This window comes from Cynoglossus semilaevis, chromosome 14, assembly GCF_000523025.1.
Source record: "Cynoglossus semilaevis isolate Cse_v1.0 chromosome 14, Cse_v1.0, whole genome shotgun sequence".
Taxonomy (NCBI): Eukaryota; Metazoa; Chordata; class Actinopteri; order Pleuronectiformes; family Cynoglossidae; genus Cynoglossus; species Cynoglossus semilaevis.
Genome location: NC_024320.1, coordinates 10,456,642 through 10,467,262, shown reverse-complemented (window position 1 = coordinate 10,467,262; position 10,621 = coordinate 10,456,642). Strand labels below are relative to the sequence as shown.

At 43.5% G+C, this 10,621-nt stretch overlaps 1 protein-coding gene across 1 annotated transcript in view; it reads left to right on the top strand.

Annotated features, from left to right (window-relative positions):
* Positions 1-10,033, top strand: part of LOC103389578 (striated muscle enriched protein kinase) — a 46,747-nt gene extending 36,714 nt beyond the window's left edge. The window contains exons 30-46 of the mRNA XM_025062037.1: positions 3-25; positions 215-387; positions 467-493; positions 572-724; positions 828-870; positions 1,440-1,505; positions 1,676-4,325; positions 4,408-4,575; positions 5,416-5,538; positions 5,853-6,017; positions 6,158-6,640; positions 6,816-6,975; positions 7,521-7,760; positions 7,859-8,082; positions 8,185-8,260; positions 8,512-8,661; positions 9,324-10,033. Of these exons, the coding sequence (XP_024917805.1) occupies positions 3-25; positions 215-387; positions 467-493; positions 572-724; positions 828-870; positions 1,440-1,505; positions 1,676-4,325; positions 4,408-4,575; positions 5,416-5,538; positions 5,853-6,017; positions 6,158-6,640; positions 6,816-6,975; positions 7,521-7,760; positions 7,859-8,082; positions 8,185-8,260; positions 8,512-8,661; positions 9,324-9,558 (5,159 nt within the window). The 3' untranslated portion in view covers positions 9,559-10,033. The remainder of the gene's footprint in view (positions 1-2; positions 26-214; positions 388-466; positions 494-571; positions 725-827; positions 871-1,439; positions 1,506-1,675; positions 4,326-4,407; positions 4,576-5,415; positions 5,539-5,852; positions 6,018-6,157; positions 6,641-6,815; positions 6,976-7,520; positions 7,761-7,858; positions 8,083-8,184; positions 8,261-8,511; positions 8,662-9,323) is intronic.
* Positions 10,034-10,621: the final 588 nt, after the last annotated feature.

Here is a 10,621-nt window from a genome sequence, read left to right as displayed (position 1 = left end):
AAACATTGTCCATCTCGATATAAAGGTATCTGTCCCCAATGTTCTTTTTTGCTTAAAAGTATATTCACCATTTCCTCAAAGATGGTACACTAAAATGCTTATGCTTATGTAATTATGATAAATGTGTTTTAGTGCAAGATAGCGCAGAATTATTATTTTTTTACAATCTAAGTAAAAATATTATTAAAAAACATTTCTTCTTTTTCTCTCAAAGCCAGAGAATATTTTAATGTCACGCCCTGGCAGTGACCAGATTCGCATTTGTGATTATGGAAATGCCATTAAATTGGAGTCCTCCGATCAGTACTACTGCAAATATGGAACGCCAGAATTCGTCGCCCCGGAGATTGTTAACCAAACTCCTGTTTCCACAGCAACAGACATATGGTGAGCCACCTGTTTTTCCCACTGCAGACGAGACTTAGCATTTAAATAAAACTGTCACCCATTTTTGTTTTTTTCACAGGCCTGTTGGTGTCATCACCTACCTCTGGTAGGTAAGATAGGTTAGTGTGGAGCATTTTATGAATTTAAAACTTCTGAATCCTAAACTGTTTATTTTAATATACAGTCTGACAGGTGTGTCTCCTTTTGCTGGTGAAAACGACAGAGCTACCGCCTTGAACATCCGCAATTACAATGTGGCGTTTGAGGAGAGCATGTTTGCAGACCTCTGCAAAGAGGCTAGAGGATTTGTCATCAAACTTATGGTGGTGGACAGACTGTGAGCATCTTGATTAGTCTCATATGTACAGCACCCAACAAAAATGGATAAAATGATTAAAAAAATAACACAGAGTATATTTTTCCTTTTTCCTGTCTTTCAGGAGGCCGAGTGCCATGGAGTGCCTTCGACATCCCTGGTTTAAGGTCTGCTGGCTCCACTAGAGTTAACAATTTTGAAGTGGTATATAATTGTTAAAATAGCATAGTGAAAGTAAAGTGAATGTGAATTGTGACACAGCACACAAAATCAAATGTGACCTCTGCTTTTAACCCATCACCAAAGTGAACAGTGGAGCAGCTTTAAGGACCAGGGAGCAGTGTGTGGGGACGGTGCCATGATCAGAGCACCTCAGTGATAGACTCGAACCTGAAATTCAAGTCTGCTTTCTTAACCACAAAGCCACCACAATTGTTATTCTTTTTATAAATTCTATGTGAAATACAAGGTCTGCATGGTATTTTCGTTCACATGTAGACAAAAGAAGACAAGATAGATTGGTTAGTAAATGGGGGGGGGGGTTAATATGATTAGCTCTACAGTATAAGTATGGGATATAAAACTTTATTTTTGGTTAAATATTTGATGTAATATTTGATCTAAACTTCTGGCACCAAAAAGGACTCAAAAACATACTTTATAAAATTGGACCTAAATTAACATTTTTCATGGTTTAATTTCAATTTCTTGGTTGTCTTTCATTTTTATTCTGCAGTCCCCAAGAAACAAGACCATCAGTACAAGCATCCTGAAGCAGGTTTTGTCCAGAAGGAAATGGCAGGTGAGACACACATTCACTGTCTGTAAACAAAGTAAGTCTTTTATGCGCATAGAAACAAGATGCAGGTCAAATTGTCTAATTTTTCTCTTTATTTCAATAAAAACATTAACATTGACTGATAAAAATTGTGGTTAAAAAGAAATGTCTAACGATCTCTCCTGCTCCATCAGCGTTCTCTAATCAGCTACAAAGCCAAGATGGTAATGCGGTCCATTCCAGAGCTTCTAAATGAATCCTCCAACCACGTCTCAATTGCTGTATCACGGCATTTAAAAGAAGGATCTGAACAACTTTCCTCTTCCTCTGACTCAGATGCAGATGTTGATGAGCTGCCTTTTATTCCTATGCCATTGTCAATGGTCTTCTCAGGTTCCAGAGTCTCCCTTAATGAGATATCTGGGGATGGAGATGTCTCTGCATGTCACAGCGCTAGTACTGGTGGGACTGGAAATAAGGAAAATATGGAGGTAGGAAGTTCAAGAGGAAGAAAACCTGAAAGGTTGGCAGATGAGGAGGAAGCAACAAGTGGGCAGAAGATGGTGGAGACAAAAGGAGCTCCACTTAGAAAAGGAGCAAGTGTGGAGGCAGAAGAATCGGAGACAAAAGCCAGGAGGGCTACTATGAGAAGAGGAAGCTCCGCTGATTCAGCTCTGCTCCACATTGATACAGAAGAAGAAAAAGCCACTGAGGAGTCAGAGAAAAGTAACAAGAACCTTAAAAAGTCGGTGTCTATGGAACTCCCTAATCGCAGCCCAAGTCCAGGGGCAGCAAAGCTGAGCCAGGAGGATTATGCCCTTAAACTGGAACTGATGAGACAGCGGCTGCTCAGGGGAGGAAGTATGGACAAAAAAATGAGTGGTCTTAGAGGACCATTGTTTGAAACACTGGGCATTGATGATCAGAGTCAAACAGGGTCTCTAGATCGTAATTTGAGGCGATCAAGAGCAGGGCCCTCAACAATTACCAGGGCTGCATCCTCTGACACTCCCTCTGAAGACACGCCAAAGACCAAAGTTTTTAAAAAAAGCATCTCCTTCACTCAAGGGGATTCTGAACCTATGCCTCTGCACCGCAGGTTTGGAGAGCCTTTAGAGATTCCCTCTACCGGCAGTGCTACTAATGAAGGGAAAAAGCTCAAGGAGGCAACCTCAATGTCAGCACTGACAGAGCAAACAACACTGAAATCAACTTCCACCTCCCCAACAAGAAAGGCTTCATTTGTACTCCCAACAAACGAAGAGGACCAACAGCAAAAACAGAATCATGTGAGAGAACATGGGGGCACAGAGAGGACCAGTAGGACCAGTAACTCAGATCAAACACACACTGTAAAATCTGAGTCTATGCTATCCCCTGTAATCCCTCCCATAATTGTGACTGCGGATAATGATGAAGCACCAAACAGACAGAAAAAGAAAGAGTTAGATATTCATAAAAATGATAGGAAAGAAAATGGAAAAATGGCACAGAATAGTAAGCCATCAGGTACCATTCAGAAAGTTCTGGTTCAAAACCAAACCACAGACTCTTCAGCTGCAGGCCTATCAGACATTACACTGGGCAACCATCCCCCTGCATTATCAGAACATCCAGCTGTCTTTGCTAAAGTAGCAACTGCTGACCAATCCCCCACTGCGATTTCCTCCTCACCTAATGCCTCTGTCCCACGTCAAGTGATGCTCAGAACAGATATCAAAGACATTGACTCGGAAGAGATCTTTGAAGCCAGATTTAAGAAGCGGGAGTCGTCTTTAACTCGTGGAATCCGAAAGTTGACCAGGAACAAATCAGATGAGAAGTCACCAATATTAAGTCGGAAGACAACTGAAAGTGGTGAAGAGGTTTACAGGCCAGGTCCGAGGGGTGCACCTATAGAAATGGTAGCTAGCGGACTTCAGGCAAAATCTAAATCTGTTCAGGATTTGAGAGAAGATGACAAGGAAACAGGACTTAGTCTGATTGGAAGGTTTTCCTTGCGAAATAAGCGATCCACAAACATGGACAAGAAAGTTGAAAAGACAAAAGAGGACAAGGCCCAGGGTGTACAGGAATCTGCTGTAGGCAAGAGGGTTTCATGGGCCGTTGGACGCAGCAAGTCCCTAGATACAAATGAGCAGAGACCAGTGGAGAACAGAGAGCTAAGAAAAGAGGAGGAGTCATCAGTTTCTGCAATGAGGCGCAGATTTGAGTCTAAAGTGGCAGGAATTTCTGCCAAGCTCAGATCCCAGTCAAAGGAGAGGAACAATAAAGATGCAGACGAGGGTCAAAAAGAGCTGGTGCAAAGAAAGGAAGTTAAAAAGGCCACAGACTCTCCCATCCTGGCAATGCGACAAAGGTTTGAGAACAAGGTGTCAGAAATATCCACAATAATCCGCAGTCAGTCTAAAGAAAAAAAAGGAGAAACGGAGGGAAAGGGGACGCCCCTGTTTTCTCGCCACCGTCATTCCCAGTCTGAAGGACGAGGAGCTCAAGGAATGGGCATCCCTGAGAATCAGCTGGCACAGCAGGCAGGCACGAGTGCTTCAAGGGAATCCAATGAATCTGTGTCCAGCTTTCAATCCGACAAGGGCTCTGACAGTGACAGGCGTTCACGCTGGGACAGGTGGGGGTTAACGAGAGGCAAGAAAGACAAAACCTCTTCCCAACCTGATCTACCTTCATCTTCAACCAAGAAAGAGGGTCAGTTTGTCCGCACAGCCTCAGACTTTGCTCCTGTTTTCCACATTAAACTTAAAGACCAGATCTTGTTGGAAGGGGAGTCAGTCACACTCACTTGTCTTCCAGCTGGAAGTCCACACCCAGAAATAATGTGGATGAAAGGTATGGTTGGTCTCGCTGTTGATTTTTAGTCCGGACTGCCATTGATGTGCCAGTTAGTATCTCTACTGTTCTCTTATTCCAGATCGTAAACCACTGGAGCTGAATGACCGGATTAACCTGATGTCCCACCCCGATGGCAGGCAGCTTCTAACAGTCATGAAGTCCTCTCGGAGGGACACTGGAATCTATGAATGTGTAGCAACCAACCCTATAGCTACAGTAACCACCTCTTGCACACTTTCTATAGCGTGTAAGTAGTGTATGTTTTTATTTTCATTGGACTTGATTATACAGGACCTGGTTTGTGGATATAAACCACAAATCAGGGATCCCTCCGTTTAGGGTGGTTACCCTGGAGTGGAGTGCTGCAGCTGTCTTTGGCACTCAGTGGGTCTGGAAAAGACTTGGGTCAAGGTTGCATGCAGTTCTTTCCTCATCCTTTATAGCAGGGGTCACCACTGTGGCGCCAGGGGTCACCTGGGAGCCCTCGTGGACTACTTAAGGTGACCGTGGGGTATGTTCTAAAAAATCTAACTTGTCAACAACAGGGTGGAAAATTGAACTGTTACTGTTCTTTTTGGATCCGTTACACTTGCAATGATATTTAAATGGGTTCTGTCGTATGTCCCAGCACTTGACACAGCAGCTTTAGTTTTCTTTTTTATTATTATTACTTTGTTTGGGAAGTCTGTATCAGACAAGTAGCTCTTCGTATTAATAAGTACTCTTGAAGTAGCTCTCAATTTCAATTTTAAAGCTTTATTGCGACCCTGCCTTGTTGTTTTCGATTCATAGTCGTGGAACTCAATACTCAATGCGTCTTTTTTGGGGGTTTTCTGGAGGGACACGGCCTCTGGCATCACAAGGACTGGCCTTAGAACTTTTTTCCATATTTCCATTTCAGTTTTAAATTTTGATGTAAGCTGCTTACCTGACGCACACAGACCAAGGAGTCTAATGCTCACACAAGCAGCAGGGCCCCATATGTTTGTGATGGCATTTGGCCTGGAATTTCTCCAGGTTTTCTGAGTTTTTATGCAGAACAATTTGTAATAATACCTTTCTATTGTCTTATCTGATTGTACTAAAGGTGTCCCAAAACGCCCAGGGACCCCGGAGGTCCCTCAGACTTATGATACCACAGCCTTGGTCCTCTGGAAGCCTGCGGACACCAAACCTCCATGTAGCTACACATTAGAGAGAAAGAAAGAAGGTGAGTTAGTTATGAGCCAACCACATACATATAAACTCTTTTCTTTTTGTTGTTGTTATTTTTTGTTTCACATATTTTGTTACCTTTGCTTTCTCTAGTAACTCTTGGTTAATTTTATTTATGGTTTGGCCTGTTTATGATATTTTTGCTAACCATACCTCTAGATTCAAGTTCAAAATACAGTATCACGGGACAAGTACAATGACTCCATCTAGTGTTAGTGTACTAGAACTACAACACGTGATTTGCTTTTCGTACCCTGCAATGTTTTCCTAAAATGTACCAAAATTTAAAATGTGAGTTTTACTTTGCAGGAGATTCCAAGTGGCTGACTGTGGTCACTGGAGTGGTGGATTGTTACTACAATGTCACGAACCTGCCACAAGGTGACACATTCAGGTTCAGAGTTTCCTGCGTGAACAGGGCTGGACAAGGGCCACACAGCAACCAGTCCGCTCCAGTCTGCATGAAGTCAACAGGTGAGGTATTTTATTGATGAGCTCTAATCTGGAAAACAGAAGGATATGTTCAGGGTCCTGGTCCTGTGTTCGACATGTGAAATTAAATTTGGTTAGCAGGTATATTAGCTGTTGTAAATGTAATATTTCTTTCATCACAGGTGGCAGTGTTTCACCTGCTGTTGCTGCTGTGAAGACAGTCCCAACCCCACCAGTGGTCACCTCATCAGTCGTCATACCTGGAAAACCAGTCCAAAGTAACCCCTCCAGGATTATAGCCTCCACTTCCTCCTCTCCTAAAGATCCATCCTCCTTTATGTTGGTGCAGCCCGTCTCTTCTTCCTCTCATCCTTCTACCCCTATTCCCACAGCAGCCCCTGTAGGGAGGAAGATTGAAAAAGCCAATGAAACAGTCTTGAGTCATCCCTCTTCACCAACAGTCAAATCCCCTCCACCGTTTGTCCTCCCAAAACCCCAGAGTCCAGTAAATGTAGTCACACCAATGACTCAAACCACATCTGTATTTTCCACTCCCCCTCATCTTGTAACTCCGTCCTTGGACCACACAAAACCAGCAGTGTCTTCTGTGCTGGTCCATGTTCCTACCGCCACTGTCACTGCTCGTGTGGCCCCAAAACCAGTGTCTCCCACACAAATAACTCCTTGCGTTGCCCCAACTCCTGTGGCTTCAACTTGTGTTGCCCCAACTGTTGTGGCTCTGTGTTGCCCCAACTACTTGTGTTGCCCCAACTGTTGTGGCTCCAAGTTCTTTAGCTCCTATTCCTGTGACTCCGACTCCGGTTGCACCAAATCCTGTCACCTTCACCCCACAAGTGCTCCAGTTGTCCAGCCTGAGTCCGATTGGTGAATCAGTCAGAACTTCCTCCAGAGGCACACCTTCAGCTCATACTACACCCTCCACTGTTCTACGACAGGGTGTTCCACAGAAGCCCTACACCTTCCTCGAAGAGAAAGCCAGGTATTTGACCTCTTAAGTTGTGGTATTGTATGGGGCTAAGAGAAGGAAGCAGGGTTGGGACGATTCCATATTCATTTATTTTAAAAAATATATTATTTTAATAGTGGCGCTTTGGCCCAGAGGCAATGTCTCTGTCATTGGTGTGGAACCCCAGGGTTCACCTCCTGGGCAAGTTCGAATCCCGGTTAGGGCGGTTGGTACCTTCCAGTGGACTCACCACCCGCAGGAAGGTTTGGTACGGTGCAATGTGATTTGGGTGGCGACTGCTGCCCCTGCGACCCGGTAACGGATAAGCGGATGAAAATGGATGGATGGATGGATATTATTTTAATATTACTGTAAAATACTACTTTGAGACATTTGTTGTAGTAGGTATCAGTCTTGCATTGAATAATACATTCTGCATGGTATATAGAAATATATATTAATCTTGTTGTGAATGTGAATTACATTACATACCTAAAGTACTGCTCTGAGCTAACTCTATAGATGTGTTGGGTTCATGTTAAAAAAAGACATCCTGACACTGATGCCTTTTTGTACAGAGGTCGCTTTGGAGTAATCCGTGAGTGCAGGGAAAATTCGACTGGCAAAATCTTTATGGCGAAGATCATTCCCTATAGTCAAGAGAACAAGCCAGAAATCCTGAAGGAGTATGAAATCCTGAAATCCCTTCACAATGACAAAGTGATGTCTCTGCATGAAGCCTATGTCACGCCACGCTACCTGGTGCTGGTGTCAGAGTATTGCACCGGCAAAGAGCTACTGTACAGCCTCATAGAAAGGTGAGTCAACTCAGATGTCACCTCTTTTTATGACCAGCCCAGAGACAGGATGGGAATGTTGGACATGTCAGTTATTGACAAACTGTTTCACACCTAAGATTCCGCTACTCTGAAGATGACGTGGTGGGGTATTTGGTCCAGCTCCTTCAAGGTGTAGAGTACCTCCACAGTCGACGTGTCCTCCACCTTGACCTGAAACCTGACAACATCATGGTGACCAACCTCAACACAATCAAGATTGTAGACTTGGGGAGTGCACAGAGCTTCAACCCACTCAGTCTCAAGCAACAGGACTCGAGAAGAGGAACGCTGGAGTATATGGGTATGACCGAAAGCTGGAGGACCAAAATCCTATAGTATCTACTGGTGCACAGCGACAGTAATCCTGACTTAACTAGTTACTGTTGTACTGTTTAACACTCAGCTCCTGAGATGGTCAAGGGCGAAGTTCTTGGTCCCCCGGCAGATGTTTGGACGGTGGGAGTCGTCACCTTCATCATGCAAGTCAAAAATAAACTTCTAACTTAAACAACAATATATTTGCTAGTCTCAATTGAATTAACTGTGAGGCTACAGCTGTCTATAAATAGCCAAAAGAACCGAAGACCAATTAATAAAAAAGTGCTCTCTCTGGGTAAAAAAAGAAATTATAGCCAAATCATAATTTACCATTAGATGCCAGTAGCTCCTGCTCACTGTTTTTCCAAAACATAAAATGTTGTTTTTTCATGTGGATTTTTGTCACTACTAGGCTTAGTGGTCGACTCCCCTTCGAAGACAAGGACCCCCTTAAGGTTGAATCCAAAATCCTGATGGCCAAGTTTGAGCCGGCGAAACTCTATCCAAATGTTTCCCAAAGTGCCTGTGCCTTTCTGAAAAAGATGTTGAGCAGTTACCCGTGGTAAGTTCTGGAAAAACACCCCTATATAATCAGAAAGGTGGATTTTAGTAAATGAATAGAAGTCAGTGGAAAGTAGTGCTTTCTAGCTCTGGTCTTGTTTTCCACTCTGTGTCCATGGGTTCCTACTTCGATCTCATACACAGCAATAGTTCTGTTCATATTTGTTACACTAGCTGCAGGGGTTTAAAATTTCACACACATGCCTGAGCTCCTACTCCACATGGAGGTGGTATTTGCAAAATGACATTCTTATTTTGAAGTAAAAATGACATAAATAAAAAAAATGGAGCTTCTGTGTTGGCTGTTTTTGGTGCTGCATTATGACGTGGGTGGAGCAACACAGATCAGACTTCTAACAGGAGTTGGAGAACATAATTTATTGGTTGTTGTGGAGCATGTGCACTAGAGAGGGTGGGTCAGTGCACAATCAACATGCTGAGCTGCACACGCGAGCCGCAGGGCCTTGTAGGGAGTGTTAAGGAGCTGACGACGACAACCACGTCCAGTTATTCTTGCCCCACACATGGCATGTGGGGGCATCGTGGCAGGGCTTTTAATCTGAAACAGCCACAGATAATCTAGACCCCATTCTGGGCTACTGTTACATATATTTCTAATGTATTTAATCTGATTTTCTGTGGCAATACACTGTACATTTACAGGGCTCGTGCGACCACCCGAGACTGCTTCGCTCACGCTTGGCTTCAGGACTCTTACCTGATGAAGCTGAGGAGACAAACGCTCACCTTCACCTCCAACCGACTCAAAGAGTTCCTGGTTGAACAGCAGTGCCGTCGCACTGCCGACGCCACCAAGCACAAGGTGTTGCTGCGCACCTACCAGAGTTCACCCCAGTCTCCAGCCCTAGGGACCGCAGCTCCAGCTGATGTGAAGTGACGGCAGAAGCCTCCAGAATACACTACCTGGGCATGAGTCTGCAGAATAAACCACGTTGTGCATCCTTCCCAGGTCTTCTGTGAAGTAACGCATAATGAATGTTAGCGTGTCAGGTCGGGGAACACAGTGACAGCTGGTTTTAGTTTCAGTATCCACAGAGCAGCTCCTGCGCCTGTTCTTCAGTTGAACAGATCCTGGCACTTGAATGATTGTCTTTAAGAGACCGTTAATCCAACAACAGAACACAGGGTGTTCCATTATTTGTGATTGCACATTTTCTCAGTCATGTGATGAATTGCTTAACTGCACATTAATATTTGGTGATTAATCAGATCAACACTGCACGATTAGCCTGGACACATTTCCTCTCTGTTCTTGTCACCACAGGTGTGTTCACACTTGTCATGTTTGGTGCTGACGCTCTGTTGGTGCCGTGGTCTTGAATGTATGCAAAGACTGACATCTAAGCCTTGGTTAAAAAAAAGAAAAAAGAAAAGAAATTACCAGACTTTTGAGAGGGACCTTGACTACTGGCTTGGCTTACACCTAACTGTGTTGATGTGTAAACATCCAATGAACAAACACCATCTGTCTCAGCCAAATTCATAGAATCTGACACTAAATATGACCCTAAAAATACCATATGACAAATTTCAGATAAGAAGTCCTAATGCAACTTACCTCAAGGTATCTTGACTTTTGATGGTTGCAATAGAATAACTGATTAGAAGGTTTGTTCATTGCCGAGGTAAGTGTCCTGTCCAGGGATATCACTGAAAACAGAACAGAGCCAATGACTTTTCCACAGGAAGATAACTTTCTGTGACTTGTGACGACCAGATCTGGATACAGATGTATGCTAACAAAATAAATACAACTCTGAGGAATTATAGTTAACAAGAGTCAACATATTTAGTGACATCATTAATCTGTCCGTTCAGATTTTTTTGATCTGATCCAAATTATATCTTTTTCCAGTCATGAGTGCATTAAGTGAAAGAGGACTTCAGAGACAAAAACCCAACTTAATGTATGAGCATCTGTTTTAATTAAAATCAAAAGA